The sequence below is a fragment of the Ceratotherium simum genome, chromosome 24 (genome assembly GCF_057802395.1).
Source record: "Ceratotherium simum simum isolate JZ-2026a chromosome 24, ASM5780239v1, whole genome shotgun sequence".
NCBI lineage: Eukaryota > Metazoa > Chordata > Mammalia > Perissodactyla > Rhinocerotidae > Ceratotherium > Ceratotherium simum.
In genome coordinates, this window is record NC_141923.1 from 39,093,838 (window position 1) to 39,114,590 (window position 20,753).

Consider the following 20,753-nt stretch of genomic DNA (forward strand, 5'->3'; position numbering starts at 1 on the left):
TGGCCTCTTTTCAAAGACAAAATGCCTTCCATTTTTACTTTCTCTCAAACTCTCTAATTTAGTGACTATAAACACAAATCACTCTCTTCTGAGTAGACTGGTAGCTGGCTCAAGGAGGGGAGAAAATCTTGGCTCCATGACACTGAACTTGTGGTTCTTCCCTAGTTAATCTGTATAAAACAAAACACCACTTGCCACCTCAGCAGAGAAGACCTCTTATTTTTGTGAAATCAAAGTACTTTGTAACCATGACGAATTTCCAATGTCAGTAAACTGTCGCCAGGGAGAGGTTCTGATTACAAAAGACTCACATAGAATAACCATGCTCGCTTTTCCTCAAGCTGGAATTGTCACACAGCTGGCATCTCTAGGAGGGAGCATGATCTTACCCCACTTGCCAGGGGCTCAGAGAAGGGTTAACTGGAGAGCAGAAGCCAATCGAGACCATTTCTATGGTTTTTAAACTTAGTTTTAAAAGTGAGCCCAGGCAATCCAGAAAAATAAAACACTCCTGTTTTTATGGTGATGAAAGAAAGCAAATGGTAGAGTCTAGAAACCAGATTTCTGCTCTTAGGTGACTGAAGAGAAAGATGGGGCAGAGAGAAGAGGTGTATTCTTAGAATAAAATTCATCTTGGTGATATGCTAAAGCCTGGTGCTTTCCTAAATTTGAAGCACGTCAGACTTGCTATTTTTTTTTTGCCTATTTCATAAGCTATATGAGTATACAATCATTGTTTAAAAAACATTTATTGAACATGTAGAATATTCTTAGTTGTGTATTTGATCCTGGGGATAGTAACTCAAACAAGATTTTATTCCTATCTTCAAGTTGATTGTGTCTAATGCAGTAAAAAAAGTTCATGGGTCTAGAAATGATGGGTGTTATGTCAAGGTGCTGTGGGAACCCTGAGGAGATAAACACTTTGGTCCAAATGAGCTGAGCACTAACTGTGAGGCTCCTTACTTGACTTCTTGCCCATTTTCTTTACTGCGCATCTTTCCTGGGAGATCTTGCTCATCCCCAAGGGCTTCCATCACTCTTGTGTGCGGACGACTCAACTGTTTTCTCTCTTGTCCTGACCTTTCTCTGGACTTCAGATCTATGTGTCTACCCGTGAATAGACATCTCTACTCAAGCGTCTGGCAGATATGTCAAAGTCAACACAAAGTAAACTCACCTGCCCCCAAACCTATTCCCGCAGAATTCTCTGCTGGCCAATGGAACCACCATCTACTGAGTCAGCACAGCCAGACACTTGGACCCTCTGAGATGCCTCCCCTCCTTCATCCTTTATAACTAGATCCTGTTGAGTTAACCGCCCAATACGTTTCAATTGTTCTCTCTTCTCTTTTATCCACACTTCCATTGTCTTAGTCCACACTCTCTGGATTTCTCTTCTTGTTACCTCAGTGGTCTCTTGTCTGGTCAGAGTCTCCTTTCTCCAGCCTCACTCTCCCTCCCCTACCACACACACACTTCAGTTCTCTGGGTCAAAGGGATCTATTTGAAACTCATATCTGATCATTTCATTCCTCTGAATAAAATCCTCTAGTGTCTGCCAGCAGAAGCTGGCCCTGGCTCCCCTCTGGACATGCCCTCTGTCTCCTGTCACTCTTCCCTATGCCCACATGACTTTTGATTCTCTGACCCTTCTGAGTTCTCTCTCACTTCTGAGCTTTTTCATGCTTTTTCCTCTGCCCAGAATGCCCTTTTCCTTTCTCTTAACACGTTCACCACTAAGTTCTTCACATGCTCAAAGTTCTCATCCCAGGAAGCCTTTCCTCCCTCCTCCAGGCTGGCTTAAGTGTTCCTCCTAACCCATAGTCCCCTGTGCATATCACTATCATAGCTCTGTCGCTGGTTAAGGGCATGGGCTCTGGACACAGACTGCCTGAGTTCAAATTCTGGCTCTACCACTTTAGCTGTGTGACCTTGGGCAAGTTACTTAACTTCAGTTTCTTCACAGGTAAAATGGAGATAATATTATAACAATATTCTTGTTAAAGGGTTAAAAGAGACAATGAAATGTAAAGTGCTTTATATGTATTGAGCACACAGTAAGACTTTAAAAATATTAGCTGTTATTATTATTATTATTGAGTGTATGTAGATGTAGGCTGATGCTTGGCTAGGAAGGACCTTTCATAAGCTATGTTAAGGTGTTTTAGCTGTACCCTGTAGATACTGAGATTATTTCAACACAGAGATGAAGGAGAGAGCCATTTTTAGTGTCTTGTCATTCTGCTTGCCTTACAAAACTCAATTTCAAGGCAGCAGCAATTTTCCTAAACTCTTGTAAACCCATTACATGGCTACCCTCAATCACGTGCCTGGGGCACATTCTCAAGTTCTTATTTTCATTAAACTGACACTGGCTGCAAAGTTCATCATTATTTACTAGTTTTGATTCCCCAAGGCCAATGTGAGTCAATGTGAGTCAAATTTCTTCCTTTCATAACATTTCTTAGGCTACTTGTGATTTGATTCACCGCTTGGAGACATTTGAATGCCCAGTCATGGAACCACAGACTGTCAAGGCTGGAAGGGGGCTTTGGAGATGCTCTCATCCGACCTCCTTGCTTCCCAGATAAAGAACTGAGGTCCAAAGGGTGATGGTGGTTAATTTTCCTATAGCCAACAATACTCCTGGTAGTAATTGTTAGTGGGTTTGGTGGTACTAAGTAATCATGACCCTTTCCTTGCTCTGAGCTTGGAACTAATAGAAAAATAAGACACAGGAATTTGACAGGAGGAGGTAAAAATATTGGCTTTCTTACTGAGTAAAGTTAAATTAGAGAGAACAACTTGATATGTAATCCCATGGCCTTTGCTCTGAATTGAACCAACACATTTGACAGGCACCAGTGGTTGTCTACCCTACAGATGTTCCTTGCTTTTCTCCCTTGCCAGCAGAGCTCTTCCACTGCAGAGGCTGAAAAATGCCAGGTGCTCCCATTCCCAGCCTGCCTTACAGCTAGGACATGATCATGTGGCCTGATCCTGGCCAATGTGATTAAAGAGGAAATCAGCAGGAAATTCTGTAAGACCTTTCCTCTCTTAAAAGATAAACGCTTGTGACAAGATAATTCCCTCACCTTATTCCTGTTCTTTTTTCGCTTTTGGACACTGTTGCTTAAGGACACTAAGTTTGGAGACGGGGCAGGTCGTGGAAGAAGACACGTAAACATGCTGAGGATGACAGACCAGAAAAATGGGATGCACTTGGGTCATTGATGACATTGTTGAACAGCCACACCAGTGCTAGATAGCCCTGACTCTGGGCTTCTTGTTACTTCAGCTTAAGTACATTTATGCCACCTTCAGTGGCTTGCACTTGTTATTTGCAGCCAAAACCGTCCTAACTGAGAAATCTACCCAAACTCTAAACCTCCAGGATGTCGAGTCACCATGTTTATTTCCCAGTCTCATCAATCAATCAGATAAGAGAGTCAGGGTGAGAGTATGGAGTTGAGAGACAGAAGCCTGAGTGTTTTATCCATATTTTTCCCTCTCACCACTACAGAAAAGTGAGAATGGGAGATAAATGCCTCCTCTCCCCAACTAACTCTGATCATGACATTGGATGGAAAAGATTAGACTTGAATCTAAAAAAAGGACCTTATAGTTTTTTAAATTGAGAAATGAGATCCATAATTTTATGTGATGGACAGAGTTGAATTGAGTGTGTGTGTGTGTGTGTGTGCGCGTGTGTATTATGATAGTACTTCTAAGGTTTCACGCTTCTGGCCCAGTCTGCTGCAGGCCTCATCGATCTCAAGGCAGTTCAGAAAATAGAGCATTAACAACAGTGTTAGGCATGCCTGAAATATACATCTTGTTTCCAGAGTCCTGGACATGAACAATGCCAAAAGGATGAATCTAGTGACTCCATCTCTGTGGCACAGTAATTTCATTACAAAGTTTCCTTCTTTACTTTTGCCCCTGAGGGGAGAAGATTATTAAAATTATGTCCTTGCCCATCAGACTGTCAGAAAAACTCAAACTCCTTTTTCCAAAGAGAGCTACAGAATATCAGAAGTGATTAAAGCAAATAGCTGGCTGCCAATCAAATCTAATTTCCATACTCTCCACATTTCTTTGATGAGATATTTCAAGATGCAAAGAAGGAAAATGTTTTTTCCCCTCCAAGTAATCGAAGTTAGTCATAAAACCCAACCAGACCAAGGTGCCAAGGAGTACCAAGAAGCAGATGTGTGCCCTGCCTGACCACTCACATGGAGGAATCTGTTCAAATTGGTGAGGGGTAGAAGCCATCAGGTTTAGTGTCCTGTGATGGGAAAGAAGATAATGGGGAAGTTAGAACTGACCCTGCTCCCTGGGCCTAATGCATCCAGCTCTGCTTGTTGCCTGAGTAAGTCTACACCCTCACATATGGGCCCCACATTGCACTAACTCGAAGCTCGTGACATTTCATGATGACACCTGCACTAAATTTTCATTTATATGTGGGAAGGCAAGTCTGATTGGGTTGACTATTTGCTCTTCTGGAAATATTTGCCAAACTTTAACGGAGACTGACAAAGTTTTGAGTTGGGGGAAAATGGGAATAAGTGATATTTGGTGTACTCCACAATGATTCAGTCATTTATTCATTTACTTAAGTGTTTGTTGCCTACTATGTGCAGGCATTGGGGATGCAAGGGTGAATAGGAGAATCATAGGGTGGCTCCTTGGAGCTAACCATCTAGAAGGGTTGGAGAAAGTGAACAGTCAATGACAATGCAATGTGAAAGGAGCTGTGATAGGGGAGGCGTGAGGCATAATGAAAGCACATGTCTTAGGCACTCATCTCAGACTTTGAAGACCAGAGAAGGCTTCCTGAAGGAAGCGGCAGCTAAGGCAAGTTCTAAAGGATGAGTAGGGGGTGAAGAGAGGTGGGGGCTGGAGAGAGGAAAGGGCAAGTGCGAAGTCCAGATGGGAGAGAGAGCGGGGTGCTTGGTTCACGCTGCAAGTCCTGAGCTGGGAGGGAGAATGGGGAGGGGCAGGAGAAGAGGCAGCAGGGCCAAGGAGAGTGCTTTGTTAAGGAGTTTGTGTTTTATCTTGGGTGCATGAGGAGCAGTAAAGAGTTTCAATCAGAATGTACAAATCGGGATTAGGCTGACATTTACAAAAGACCTCTCCAGCTACAGCAAACAGAGAGCAAGCAGTCAGAGGCGTCAGCAAGAAGGGTCTTCAAGGGTTCTGAATTAGGAAACTGAGTCACAAGGTGTTTGGGAATAGAACAGACAGAATTGCGTGTGTGTGTATGGGGGGTCTGGGGCAAGGAGGTGCCCAGAATGAATCTCGAGGGGTTTCATTTACAGGGATGGGAAATGCCAGGTGAAGGGGCAGGAAAGAGTCTGGAGAAAAATATCACGAACTTGGTTTGGGACATAATGAGGTTGAGGTGTTTCTATGATATCCAAACAAAGAGGTCATGGAGAGCATAAGGAAATCAACGAATAGTATTAGATGTTTATAAACTTAATTTTCAGACTGTTTCAGCTCTATATTCTGGGCCTAGTCGGCGTTCTACCCATGGCTTGTTAACTCAGAATCATGGGTTTGAGACTTACTTTTCTCAGCTCTTAAAGTATCAAACTACATCTCTAATGCTTGGCTAGCATTATTGTACAGGTGGGTCACTGGTTTCAAGACACTGAGTTCCAAGAGACACCTAGGACCCAGGGGTCACAGCTACAGAGAGAAATGGGTCTTAGGTGAGCCTTAGAAATACCACTTCTTGGGGGCTGGCCGGTGGCGCAAGCGGTTAAGTGCGCGAGCTCCACTGCGGCGGCCCGGGGTTCGCCGGTTTGGATCCCGGGCGCGCACTGACGCACCGCTTGGCAAGCTGTGGCGGCGTCCCATATAAAGTGGAGGAAGATGGGCATGGATGTTAGCCCAGGGCCAGTCTTCCTCAGGAAAAAAAGAGGAGGATTGGCAGATGTTAGCACAGGGCTGATCTCCTCACCAAAAAAAACCAAAAAAAACAAAAAAAACCCACTGTTGGGGCCAGCCTGGTGGCGTAGTGGTAAGTTCATGCACTCTGCTTTGGTGGTCTGGAGTTCACAGGTTCGGATCCTGGGCACGGACATACGCACCGCTTCTCAAGCCATGCTGTGGAGACGTCTCATATACAAAATAGAGGAGGATGGGCACAAATGTTAGCTCAGGGCTAATCTTCCTCAGCAAAAAGAGAAGCATTGGCAATTGATGTTAGCTCAGAGCCAGTCTTCCTCACACACACACACACACACACACACACACACACACACACACAAATACCGCTGTTCACTATCCCCACAGCTGTGGTGGCTTCGAGGAAGTGTATTGTATTTCCTTCCCTTCGGCCTCTGCGTGTCCAGCTTACCCTTCAGGCTAGTGATTTTTTTCAAGCCTATCCTTTACTATGAAATTCTTCCATCCCCTTGCTCATATTGGTTTCTCTGCCCAGGACCTGACTACCACTCTGGCTTCATCGTTTACTAAACGTCAGGGCCATCTCTGCTCAGGAGAAATTTCTTCCCGTGATTTATTTTGATACAGGCTCTTCAGTGATGTTAAGGTAAGAAGCAGTGATTCAGCCAGGCAAGCCAGCACATTTCCAAAGATTGAGACTCCCAAATCAAGTAGTTAGGCTCAGCAGATCAGAAATCATGTTCTGGATAAACAGGCATGTTGATAAATTCCAAAAAAAAAAAGTCATCTCTTTTATGAACTCCTTGCTGCTTTAAGCTTTGAAACTTTGCATGCCTCAGCCGTACGGGCTCGGCTGGCAGGGCTCAGATATTTCTCTAAGATCATTCTAATGATCCCCTCGCTGGAGGCCAAGGCTTCTCACTGGAACAGCATAACAGAGTGGCTAAAGCAGCTGGATACAGTAAAAATCAGGCAGTCAGAGCCGAATTTGAATCCTAGCTCCATCACTGATTAGCTGGAAGGCCATGGAAAATTTGTTTAACTTCTTTGGACCTCAGTTTCCTCATCATAAAGGGCAGATAAAAATATGTCATAGGATTATTGTTGTCATGAGAATTAACAGAGATGCCACACAGAAAGTGTCTAGAAGGAGTTCAAATAATTACTCCTTGCCACTGGGTAGCACCATCTATGCATTTGACCTGCGCTGTCCAATGTGGTAGCCACTGTATGTAGCTCATGAGCACATGAAATGGGACTGGTTTTAATGGAGATGTGCTGTCAATTATATGTATTAATACAGATCAGACTCCAAAGACTTAGGAAAAGAAAAGGACATAAGAAGAGTGTAAAATATTTCATTAACAATGTTTTTTATTGATTACATGTTGAAATGTAGACATTTTGGATAATATTGTGTTAAATACAATCTTATTTTTAGCACTTAACACAATGGGATTAATTATTAAAATTTCACCTTTTAAGGTAAATTAATTAAATTAAATTAAATTCACCTTTTTTCTTTTATTTTCTTAATATGGCTACTAGAAAATTTAAAATTGTGTATGTGGCTTGAATTCTCTTTCTATTGGACATCTCTGCTTTGAACACAGGACTTATCCCGAAGGACTTCCAACATCTGAGGTTGTAAGCACATGACTCACCTGGATTGCCAGAGCAACCTTCTCAGCTGCTATTTTTGCTCCAATCTATCTCTTCACTATGCCCACAGGATCTTTAAAACACAAACTTGGCTCCTACTTGACGTTGGAATAAAGGTTGAAAATCTTTCAGAGTACCCGACCCATAGCCCATCTACTGCTCCTGTCCTCATCCCTGTCTCTCTTCTTGAATACAGTCTGTGTTCAACCATGATGATTCCTTGCAGCTTCCTAAGCTCTCCACACCCTCTTCCATGTCTTCAGTTATTCATTCAACAAACAGCTTTTGAAAATTAACTGTGGGCCAGGTAGTGTTCTAGGCATTGGGGAAATAACAGTGAACAAGACAGACAAAGATTCTGCTCTTAATTCCAAAGGGAGAGTCAATGTGTGGTTTCCTCTGCCTGGAATGAATTTTCACCCAACTCACTGGAGTCGCTTCTCTAGGAAGTCCGTCCTGACAACACCCCATAGTCTAAGCTCACAGCATTCTATCTCCATTTTATCATAGACTTATAACACTTAGTGTGATGGTTATTTTTTTAACCTTCTAGTTGTTTTACTTCAGTGTCTTAATAGTAATACTTAAAAATGAACTTCATTTTGTTTTTCTTAATGCAGGATAATTCTTTTTTTAAAATTGAGATATAATGGTCATATAACATTGTATTAGATTCAGGTGTACTATAAAACAATTTGATGTATGTATATATTGTGAAATGATTACCACATTAAGTCTAGTTAACATCCATCACACACATAGTTACAAATTATTTTTTCTTGTGACGAGAACTCTTAAGATCTACTCTCTCAGCAACTTTCAAACATACAATACAGCATTGTTAACTATAGTCACCATTCTGTACATTATATCCCCAGGACTTATTTATCTTATAACTGGAAGTTTGTACCTTTTTTTTTTTTTTGTGGGGGAGATTGGCCATGAGCTAACATCTGTTGCCAATCTTCCTCTTTTTTTGCTGAGGAAGATTGGCCCTGAGCTAACATCTGTGCCCATCTTCCTCTATTTTGTATATGAGACGCCACCACAGCATGGCTTGATGAGAGATGTGTGTATGTCCGTGCCTGGGATCCGAACCTGCGAACCCCAGGCCACTGAAGCAGAGCGTGCAGACTTAACCACTATGCCACTGGACTAGCCCTTGGAAGTTTGTACTTTTTGACCACCTTCACCCATTTTGTCCACTTCCTAAATAAAATATTGATTTATTTTTTAATCAAATTTTTTATTGAGATAATTGTACATTCATGTGCAGTTGTTAGAAATAATAGAGACACCCTGTGTACATTTTACCAGTTTCTTTCAATGTTTTTTATACTTAAAACTATAGTACAATATCACAACCAGGATATCGACATTGATACAATCACCCATCTTGTTCACATTTACCCAGTTTTACTTGTATTCGTGTGTGTGTATATATTTAGGTCAATGCAATTTTATTACGTGTTTTGTTCATATCTCCACCACCACACCAAGAGACAGAACACTTCCATCATCACAAAAATCCTTCCTGTTGCCTCTTTATAACCACACCTACTTCCCTCCTCCCTCTGAGTCTTCTTGACCCCGCAACTACTAGTCTGTTCTCCATTTCTATAATTTTGTCATTTCAAGAATGTTACATAAATGGAATCATGCAGTATTTTAGGATTGGCTTTTTTCACTCAGAGTGATTCTGTGGCGATTCAGACAAGTTGTGTGTTTGTTCCCTTTTATTGCTGAGTAGTATTCCATGTTACAGATGTACTGCAGTCCGTTTAACTATTCACCTGTTGAAGAACACATGAGTTGTTTCCAGTTTGGGGCTATTATGAGTCAATAAATTGCTATGAACATCGGTGTACAGGTTTTTGTGTGAACATGAATTTCCATTTCTCTGGGATAAATGTCAAAGAGTGCAATTTCTGGGTCCTATGTGTGTTGGCTTATTTATCATCCTCACTAGACTATTGACTCTTCGAGGGCAGGTTCTTAGCTCTATTCATATTTGCATCACATTTACTTAGCATATGTCTGACATATGGTAACACTCAATAAAGTATGGAAGGACAGAAAGAAGGAAGAAGAGATAAAGAAAAGAAAGAGAAAGAGGAAAGGAATCTATCACTTTTGTCAGTTGTTAGCTATTCCATCCCCATGTCTCCCAACATCATCTTTTTACTTTTATGTATTTCTTTTTTTGGTGAGGAAGATTGGCCCTGAGCTAACACCTGTGCCATATATTTATTTTTTTGGTGAGGAAGGTTGGCCCTGACCTAACACCTGTGCCAATCTTCCTCTATTTTGTATATGGGACACCGCCACAGCATGGCTTGATGAGCGGTGTGTAGGTCTGTGCCCAAGATCTGGGCCCAGGAACCCTGGGCCGCCGAAGTGGAGTTCATGAACTTAACCACTACGCCACCGGGCTGGCCCCTCTTTTTTATTTTTTTAGTGAACCCAGTGACTCCAGTGCTAGACAGTGTCTGGCACACAGTAGTTGCTTAATAAATATGTGTTAAATTATGTAATAAATACTCCAGAGAGTAGCACAGCTCTCCTCTTCTCTGTCTCCACCCTGCCATCACCCTGCTCCATCACTCAAGCAGAAGCATGGACCCACACAGACACACGCACGCACTCTGGGGCCATGATCCTAGGAATATTTTTCTGGAACAAAGCCAATAGCTAACAAATGAGGTGCTGTTGCTTCGAAGCTTAGCTAACAACAGCCTTGGCCTTGTCTGGGTGACTGCCTGGGGAATTACAAATGAAGGATTTGGGGACCCAGCAGTTTTGTGGACTCGTTCCAATGAGAATACAGGATGCACTTGAACTAAAGAATGCTTCTTTGTGACTCGTTAAGCTCCTCTCTATTAGGCATGTGTCTGCCATGCCCTGCAAAGCTATGACATTCAACAGTGGAAGAGTCAGGCGGAAATAAGAACCTTCCACTTCAGTTCCTAAGCCGTGTGCCCCTTAATCTGAAAGAAATCTGTGACAACTGACAGATACTTCTTTCACACAGTTGTGGAGAAAGACTTGACTTGTCCTGGTAAATCAGACACAGGCTTCATTAGTTTTAGTCTCGTTAAAAAAAGTTACCATAGCAACTGCACCATCATCTAGAGCAAATGTTATCTCTTCAAGTCAGTAAGGTGAGGAGCTGTCCCGCAAATAGCCAGTGCTTCAAAAGAAAGAAATGACTTTTCAATCTAATTCATTTCTTCCGACTTCACCATTCATCTTCATTCATAAGCTCAGAATTGTTCCCTCTAAATAAGGGATATTTAAAGCAGCATACAACTTTGTAAAGTCCACGGCTGACCTTCGTTGTGTCTGTGTACAGAAATCACTAATTCTGTTACTTCCTTGAAACACACCTTTATTTGTGGCTTTTTTAATTCATCCACAGGATTTATAATGCTCATTAATTTGACCCTTGGACAGAGGATTGTGTATTTTGAGAGGACAATGAGGAAAAACATATCAGAGCACGCGCATCTTTTCTAAACTCTCAGGAGGTCATTGTAAGTGACTCAGCGAACAGCTTAGTTCCTATGGGCCCTCACTTAGGACCTGTGGAACAGAGAGGGTACTCAGCACACGTTGGTTGGTTCAACTAGTTGAACTCCATTCTTGGTCAGAACTGAAATTATTTTGGAGTATTCATGAAGATTTATTAATATCAAATTTTGGAACTACAGTAAAGCTTCTGCCCCCCAAGCGTGAGATTTGGACCTTAAAAATGAAATCTAACACTTCAGACTTTTTTCCTACTAAAAACTTGTTGCTAATTTTAGTGTCAGATCAAAGCACCACAGGTTGGCTGGGGGAGCACGGCTGGTGGCCACCGTGTCTCCTGGTTTCAGAATGCTGATGAGGTCTCATAGACCCCAAACGCTTTGCTTCCTCTGTTCTCAGACTCACATTTTTCTCCCCACATTTAATATCTTTGAAATCAGGATATGTCTAGTGATTAATGGTGTGACATAATTTTTTATTGGCAGCTTTTTATTTCTTAGGGGTTCACACAATGATGATGCATTCCCCGGGAAGGAGAAAAACATGTGTTGCCTGCTTTTCACGTATTAAGCACTGTGATAAGCAATTTGTAGATATTATTTTGTAGAATCCTCACATGAACCCTATGAAGGAGACGTTTTCAGTTTTGTGGGAAACTGAGACTCAGAGGGGTTATGAGACTTGTCAAGATCACAAGTTGGCAAGTGTCTGGGTCGAGATTTGCACACAAATCTGGATGACTTTATTGTAATATGAACCTTTGGATTCTCCATCTGACTTGCTCTCACCTTTTCTATTCATAAAATAGTTTGCAAACTTTTAAATTCTGGTGCTTGGAAGGATCTTAGGAGTCATGGGGTCCAACCCCATCATGTTGCAAATGAGGAAACTGAGGCTGAGAGAAGTGACTTGCCCAAGGCAATCACAAAGGAAGTTGTGCCACTGGGAATCAGCATGACCAAGCCAGAGAAGAGAGTTTCCAGGCTCTTTCAATGTCTGCATCTCCTGCACACAGTGTGTACCGCAGGCCCTCCCCAGCTGGGGCTGCCCTCCCTGGACCAGACCTCAGTCGCCCAGTCACTCCTTCCAGGCACTGACACTCAGCTCATTCCTCCTCTGTTGTCATGCTCCCCAAGACCTCAAGATGATTGCTTACCCATGCTCCTTTCCCCTCTCTTTACTCCTAGTGAACCTGTACCTGTGAAGTCCATGTGAAGATGATAATGGAAGAAGATGAGAGAAGATTCTCCAGGGCCTGTGCTTGAAAACATTGCCCACATCTTCGTTTGCTACCTCAAGAGAGTGACTTTAACAGTGGGAACGTCAATGCAGATGGAAGGGAAGGTAGCAGATGCACAGGCGATGGTGCCGAGATATTCTGTTGGTTTCAGGGCCTTAAGTAGCTTTTGAAATCACACAGTAACCTAAAGAGCGGCAAGTGTCATGGCATAGTGCAAGGACTGGAAAAAGTGGCATCCATACACCATTCCCATTTTCGACACCCATGATGAAGCCGATGGGCCACTGCCCTCTGCACTGCGAGTGGATTCAGACCCCTTCTTAACACCGGGTTCCAGGCGTCACCTTACGATTGACTGCAGTTGGTTACAGGGATGAAACAAACCTAGTTGCCATCCCCAGTGTTGTCGAAGGTTTTGGAGGTGGCAGGTTACAAAATGACTGAGCCTCCGTTTCTTCCGATGTAAAAAGAAAACTATCATTGATTTACAGAATTGTTCTAAGATTTAGAGACGGCATATGCAAGAGCACAGCTGATTCCAGGAAGCCTGGTACTCAGTAGGTGCTCGGTGACTATAAATTGTCATTATTATAAGGTCAATGCCGATGCGGAGTAGGCATCACGCCACAGCTCTGCATGGTAAGGAAGCTGGGGACTGTGGAAGAAAGGCAATCCCGGCCTCCTTTTGTTGGCTTTCCTTATCTTGTGACACTGCAGACACAAGTATGCATGTTTCAGGTCTAATCTAAAAGAGTCGTGAGTCCTCTTCAGAACCGCAGCTCAGGATGGCAGCTCACCGCAGACTGGCCAGCTCTGGGCCCAGCAAGCTGGGAAGATCACACCAGGTGAGCAGTCTGTCCCCATAGTGCCCCAGTTCTGGTTGTGCTACTCACAGGCTGAAGGGCCGAAGAAAGTCCTTTAACTGTTCCAAGCTTAGTTCAATTTTCTATAAAACACATAATAATCTGACTCTAGAGATAGTGTATTGATGGACTAGCACTGAGCGTTGTTATATGCTTTGAAAAACCGAACCCTTGTTGAGTAGCACGTTTATTTAGAGAACATCTTTCTTTGCAGGAAATGGAAATATTTTAACTTCTTTATTTGGTATCACTTGTTTATTTAATGCGCATCTTAAACGTCTCTGGCTATGTCGTTATTTGCTATGATATGTAAACTGCTAAGGGCAAGGACGATGTCTGCTCCATTTATTTTTTAGAGCATCCAGAATAATGCCATGATCAGTTAGGTTTTTAATCCATTTGTATGCTGCTGTTGCAGATTGGAATATAAACTGTGTCCCATACTCGTAAAGAATACAATTTCATTTCTAGTTTAGACTTTTAAGAACCAGAAATCTAATGAAACATTTCCACTAGAACAGCATTGAATATCACTACCTGCAGCGCAAATGTATACTTACCGGTTTATTATAATTTTTAAAGTAGCAACATTAGTTGCCTTTCTATTATAAAAGCCTGCCCAATGTAGAAAATTTGAAAAATGCTGAAAACTACAGAGAAGAAATGAAAAGTCATCTTAAATTCCCAGGCTGGAAGATAATCACTTTGAACATCTTGCCATTTTTCCCTATATGCTTTATTTTAAAGTGTTATTAATATTATCTAATTCTTAACTAATTTGAAGACTTTCAAATGTTTCTTCTCATTGTGATTTCCATCCTTTCAGTTAGTGATCCCATGTTTTTTCCAGGAAGAATTATTGTTCTGCTATTTTTCAAGGTATTGAAATGTGCTATGAGTTAAGGGAAAGAGTTTGCCATGAGCTGCTAGAGACTGGCTCCTGTTTCGAAGGAAACTTGTAGTTACCATGAGGGAAAATTTAATCCATTTTGCCCCAGTGCATTTGTTCTCCTGAGAGCCAGGTAAACTACCTCTGACTGTTTCCCTAGGATTATGTCACCCACCAAGGTAACTTTCTGTTTCAGTAGGTGATGTTAAGAAACAAAACAACACCCTTTAAAGCTAATCAGTTTTGGAAAATAGAGACGGGCTTTCTCTCCCAGGGCTTTGATGTATTTAGTGGTTCCTGTAAGGATCTGCCTCTCTTTTGTCTTGATTGACAAGACCTTTCCTATATATTTGGGCAATCAAGCAGCCCAGTAACAGAGGGTAGAGACATTTACCCAGAGCAAACTTGTACCACTCATTGTGACTTTCTGAAATCTTGGGTGAGAGTTTAAGCTCCAAAAGAAGAGTTAGCTCCATCAAGATCAGGTAAGTGCTTCTCCATACTTGTAACTTCATTCCATGTGAGGGGAAGTCCAGAGGGCCCTCCTAAGGTGACAGATCAGAAGTAGGAACTGGGAGATCAGATTCGGGAATAAATAACTTTGCAGCCTGTTTTAAGCAATAGTGAGTTGGAGGCGTTCCCTAAATGCTACCCACCCTCATTTCAACATCCAGGTATCTTCTGCCTGGTGGGCCAAGCACAAAAGGGGTGATTCTGGCTCCTGAAGAAGCACAGGGAATGGCCAAGACCCAGAGAGTATAGACTTGACAGTAGATTGGGATTATGTTTTAAACACCTCCAACGCTTTCCATCATTTGGATTTAAATTCAATCACAACTAGGTGTCTATTACAGCAGAGGCATAGATCAGAGGCAATTTGTAGAAAGTAGGGCACATTTTTATGAACCGCCACCAAGTCAGGTGCCAGGTTTTATAATATCTTCTGCATATCCATGTTTTGTGGTGGGTTGCATTAGTAACAATATATATGGGGCATACAATTATTACTTATCTATCTCCCACCTCCTTTCCCCATCCATGACATTGAAAATATGATTTTGAGCAAAGCATGTAACATGGCACCAAATACCCTGGATATGAATAAAAATAATTTGTTATTTAATTATATAATTATGTTAGAATATGCATTACTTTTGGTGTTACTCATATTTTGTGTTCTTTTTGAAAAGACCATTGGGACAAACTTCTTTAACACACAAGTCCAGTCCAGCAGTTGGGTCACAGTAAAGAAGAGCCTGAGAATGCCCTTGAAGGGTTGGGGGTCTAACGAGAACAGTGGGTCCATGGAATCCATACTGCAGCCAGTTAGAGGAAACTTGGAGTGCCTGTGTTGGAGTTTGTGGGCATTTACAATTTCTTGGCTCACTTCCCCTGCAAGGCTAAGAGCAAGGTCCCTTTGACAGTGAACAACACGTTGTTGGCTACCCCATGGCGGGCAGCTGGATCTGTTAATAAACTCTCTTTCCTTTCCCTCTCTGGAGGAACAGCATGAAGCTGGCATACCTTTTGCTTGGCCCCATGGCCCTCCTCCTCCTGGCTGGTTGCAGCTGTGTCCTCAGCACCTACAGCGGGGACCTGCGCACCTTTGTGGGTTGTGCTGTGAGGGAGTTTACTTTCTTGGCCAAGAAGCCGGGCTGCAGGGGCCTTCGGATCACCACGGATGCCTGCTGGGGCCGCTGTGAAACCTGGGAGGTGAGTCCCGAGACAGGCCCAGGCGGCGACGCTTTCAGGGCCAGCCACTTGGGTTGGTTTCCTTTTTTAGTGAAATGAGATAGAGCTGGGACATCTGCCCTTTCCTATGGACTTTTTTTTCTTTTGATAATGATTATTTGGCATCCTTCAAAAATAATCTGAAAGAAATATGGTCTTGCCACTCTAACAAAGCATTGATAGAATTAATATTTTGGTTTACATGGTGTCTGTGTATTTGGGAATCATCTCTGGGAGGTCAAGATGTCCTATTATTCTACCCATTTTACAGATGACATGGAGGAATTCAAGGGGTGAGTTACTGCAAAGTCATGTAGGGAGTCACTGGAAAGTTGGGAATAAATTCTTGGTTCAAGCCTGTGACCAAAACTCCTCGCTGTATTCCCCCACCTGTGATGAAGCCAGCCAGGGACCAAGAGAGAGGCTCTAAGTTAAACAGCAGGTGAGGGTGGGTCCTGGGCCCCTCCTCCAGTGCCTCCCTCACAGCCCTGCTCTCCTCACACTCCCCACCACAATTCCCCGGGCCCTCAGCGATCATCATGGACAGATTCATTAAGTCCCTTTATATTCAATTATATCCAGCCATTTTAGACACATTGCATTTAAAATGGGGATAGAACTCTCAAGCAGATTTAGAACCCTATTGGGCTGAGATGTTTGAGGGGTGGGGAGAAAGAGGTCATTCAGCACCCCATCAAATCACACCATATAGTGGCTGCCAACTCTTTCCACTGAGGCTCGAGTTGGTTGCTAATGAAGTACCAACTCTAATCTTGTCATCCTGGCTCAAAAACCTTTAATGACCACCCACGACTGCAAATTCAACACCCAGCGTTCAAGGTCCTCAGCAATATGACTTCGGCCTGTTTTCCCAGCGGCTACGCGTATTCTGAGCTCTGGCCTTGTCAGACTCATTGTTAAAGGTTTTGTTAAACATCCTCATAAAATCTCACTTTGGTCCTTTTCTCACATCCTTTCTCATTTCCACCTGTCATTATCAAATTTATTCTTTGATGCCTGTCTCCAGTGCTGTCTCCTTCCCCAAGGATTTCCTGACTCCCTGGTCAGCCCATGACTCTAGTCTACCTTTTGTCTTTCTTATTTCCCCACCACACAGCACTAGGTTTTAAGTTTTTTGATGGCAGAAGTTCATTCTCTCACCTTTCACAGCTCTCGTCAAATGTCGCGTACGAACAAGGCATTCAGTAAGTATATCGTATTGACTTCTGCCTGGAGTTGTACATCCTCTAGCCTAATCAAGGCCAACTTAGAAGCCCATGGGCACCATGAGAGGACACTGCCTTCAGGAAAAATATCCTTCTATTTGAGGACTCAGGGAGCAAAATGCTGTCACTTAGATAAAATTATGGCCCCGTGAATAGAATTGGGTTATGGTTATGAAACCTCCAAATTAAATGAAACTACTCCACCAAATTAGCTTTATTTTTACATCATTCAGGGACTTGAGACCTAACAGCCAAATGAAAATTCAGTTGCTAAGGATACCACGGCTGTCACTTGACATCAAAAGTACTTTGGTACCTTCTCGTATTGAGGGCTTAGCCTGGCGGTGCCTCCTCCTGCTCACACTTAATTTCTGGGCTAGTTGGAGGTCTTTCTGGGCCTGAATCTCAAACCACCATTTCCCTGATTTCAGCCCTCTTCACTTCTCCTTATAAAGTGATGAACGCCTTTAGTTAGACCATGGTCACCCACAGGAGGTCAGAGACTGTATTCTCACCGGAGAAATGGAAGCACCAAGACCATCCGAGAACAAGATTCTCCCTAATGTTCACCAGCTTTTATTTATGCCTTCACTGCACTATGAAAAGGGAGGTTACTTATAGAAAATAAATAAAAGAATTAGATTTATTTTCCTAGCAATCTGAAAGTTTCTGAGATATAAAGCACTTATTTTTGGTAACTGAACTCGGGAGCATGTCTGAAAATGATGTTCATGATGTCAAAGTGGCTGGATTTACTTTGAAGGTGGAACTGTTGCTGAAAACAGCCTTTGCTCATGACCTGGTAAGTTTAGTGTTGCCAGAATTAGCAAAAAACTAAACAAAACAAAACCATGATGCCAGCTTAATTTGAATGTCAGATAAACAGCACTTTTTTTCTGTATAAGTCTGTCCCGTGCAATATTTGAGACATACTTGTACTAAAAATCTCAGTCATTTCTTAGAATTTCAAATATTACAGGGTGGGTGCCCTGTGTTTTATCCGGTAACCCTGGCTGGGATTCTAGATTACTGAGGGTCAGAGGGCATGAAGCAAACTGAGGAAGGGTGAAACACTACCTGAGAAGCAGCCGATGTTAAAAGCATCACTTCTACACGGTCCTTGTCAAAGGCAGAGCCATTATTTTTGCGACATTCACGCAGAACTTCATCCTGGGCCTCCACTAAACACTTTTATTTGCCCAGGACAAAGGAAAGTGCAGTCCTTTGAAAGCTTGTAAGTTGCTATTTTTATTATTACTTCTTAACTCTTATAATCGCTCTGATAAGAACAGTAGATTACGTTTACTGAACACTTACTTGGTGCTGGGCGTCGTGCGTTACACATCTCCCCTTCTCTCCACACAATGCTGTGAGGTAGATATTCTGTTGTACAGAGGAGGAAACTGAGGCTTCAAGAAGTGAAGTGGATTCCCCAAGGTCTCCAGCAAGTGGCAGAAGAGGGACTCAGGCTCAGTACGTCTGACGGCAGGGTTTGGGATTTTAACTACTACTTTGTGCTGATTTCCTGATCTTTATGCTCTGTTTATCAAAATTATCTTTGAATTCAAGATTTATAAAAGGTGAAGGAGGGAAGTGAATCCTTTGATTATTGGAACAGTGCACAGGGCACTCAGGAAACTGCCTCGCTCTGTTTTCTTTCAGTGATTCAACTAGTAGTTATTGGGAACCTTCTGGGAGGCAGAAGGGCACTACTCTAGGTAGTAGAGGCACAGCAGTGAGTAAAATGGGCAAAAATCCCAGTCCTAACGGAGCTTACTTTCTAGAGTGGGAGAAATACAACACAAGTAAATAAAATATTTATGACCCGTAGTACTGCCAAGTGCCATGGAGAAGAAGAAAGCAGGAAGCAGGCGAGGAAGTTGCAGGCTGCGGAGCGGGATGTTGCAATCTTTAATAGGACGGTCAGGAGAGGCTTCCCTGAGAGGGTGACATTTGAACAAAAACCTAACGTGCTGAAGGAGTGAGTCACAAGGGAGAAGAGAATTCCAGGCAGCGGGAATAGCAGGACAAAGACCCGGGAGTGGACTGTTCTTGGTGGGTTTGAGGAACAGTCAGGAGACCCCCATGGCTGGAGCAGAGTGAGGAGGCCAGCAAGACAGGGGTGTGGGAGACATATCAGAAGGTGAAGGTGCAGGGAAAACGATGCGGGGCTTAAGAGTGATCATAAGGTCTTTGACTTTTCCTCTGAGCGGGATGGGAAATCACTGGGGCTTTGAGCAGAGGGGAGAAAGGATCAGATTTATAGTATAAAAGGATCACTTGGGGCTGCTGTGTTGTAAATAGATTGTAGGGGGTAACGGTAGAGAAAGGAGACTACGGGTTAGAAGGCTTTTGCAATGATCAGTTAAATTGATTCCGACCTTTATGCTCTGTTTATCAAGATTATCTTTTGATAATTAATTTGCTAAATATTTATTGAGATATTCATGATTGATTTGCTAAATATTTATTGAGCACTTGCTGTGTTCCATGGGCTCTTCTTGGGGCTCAGGATATGGTAGTGAATAAAACCAGCTTCCTGCTTTCAGAAATTTGCTTTTTACTGGTAGGACACAGATTAACAAGTCAACAAACGAATAACTGGTTAATTTCGGATAGTGATAAATGGTACCAAGAAAATGAAACAGGCTGGTATGTTCTAATGGGTTCCCTGTTTTCTACCTGTGGGGACAGAAGCCCATTCTGGAACCTCCCTACATTGAAGCCCATCATCGAGTCTGTACCTACAATGAGACCAAACAGGTGACGGTCAAGCTGCCTAACTGTGCCCCAGGAGTGGACCCCTTCTACACCTACCCTGTGGCCATCCGCTGCGACTGCGGGGCCTGCTCCACTGCCACCACGGAGTGCGAGACCATCTGACGCTGGCGTGAACACAGCTGGCGGCATTGAGCCTCACGGACCCACCTGCACGGGCAGCACAGCAGCTATAGCCCCTGGATTCAAGGACTGTGTAATTTTGGCCACACCTGTGGAGGAGGTTCCCTGTGTCCCTTAGGTCTCGCTCAAGCCCAAGGCCCAGAGGCAGCATACTTATGCTAAAAATGCAAAACAATGTTTGTGCCTTCACTGAAATAATGTCTCTGGTTCACACACCTGCAAATTAATTTTGCATTACCTTGATTCTCAGAACATAATTTGTATATCACAATCCTCCTCCAATTTGGATTTATAATATGCCAATGGTTTAAATGAATTGGGCTTTTAGGGTAATTAGGAAATGGGGCTACAAAGTCTTTAAATTCTCATTTAACGACTGGTCTCCAACTAGATTTATGATTAAAGGGCCAGAAATGAATAAAACCAATGCTTTAGACCTCTTGCCCCCAAAGAAAATCCAACTGCAAGCTTCCTTAGAGAATATACTCCCTTCTCCTTTTAACTGAGCAATTCTCTACTCAGGAAACAGAGATTGCTCAGACCCAAAGGTGGCTCAGATTGAAAGGTGTCTGGATTTGGGTGATTCTTTTCTCATGCAAAATCCCCAAAGTCCCCTTAAGGTCCTTAATAAAGAGGCCCCCTTGTGATAAAAAACTCAGCAAAAATATAAAACTAGAGCTGTCATTTAGGCTTAAAAACTCGTGAAATCAAACTCATGGTTTTAGACACCTGTGCTGTTCTCCCAAAGCTGTGCCCCAAATGATAAATCACAATTATTCTTTCCCATTTGG

At 42.8% G+C, this 20,753-nt stretch overlaps 1 protein-coding gene across 1 annotated transcript; it reads left to right on the forward strand.

Annotated features, from left to right (window-relative positions):
• The first annotated feature begins 12,361 nt into the window (after nt 1-12,361).
• GPHB5 (glycoprotein hormone subunit beta 5) lies at nt 12,362-19,944 on the forward strand. The gene is made up of 4 exons (XM_004426227.2): nt 12,362-12,456; nt 12,774-12,780; nt 15,613-15,817; nt 19,756-19,944. The coding sequence occupies exons 3-4, from the start codon at nt 15,614-15,616 to the stop codon at nt 19,942-19,944; spliced, it is 393 nt and encodes a 130-aa protein (XP_004426284.1). The 5' UTR covers nt 12,362-12,456; nt 12,774-12,780; nt 15,613.
• The last annotated feature ends 809 nt before the right edge of the window (nt 19,945-20,753 follow it).

Excerpts from the sequence above, each read along its gene's own strand:
- GPHB5 (XM_004426227.2), top strand. The coding sequence starts at position 15,614 with ATGAAGCTGGCATACCTTTTGCTTGGCCCCATGGCCCTCCTCCTCCTG. Across the intron at positions 15,818-19,755 it reads GCCGCTGTGAAACCTGGGAG|AAGCCCATTCTGGAACCTCC; the intron begins GTGAGTCCCGAG and ends CTGTGGGGACAG.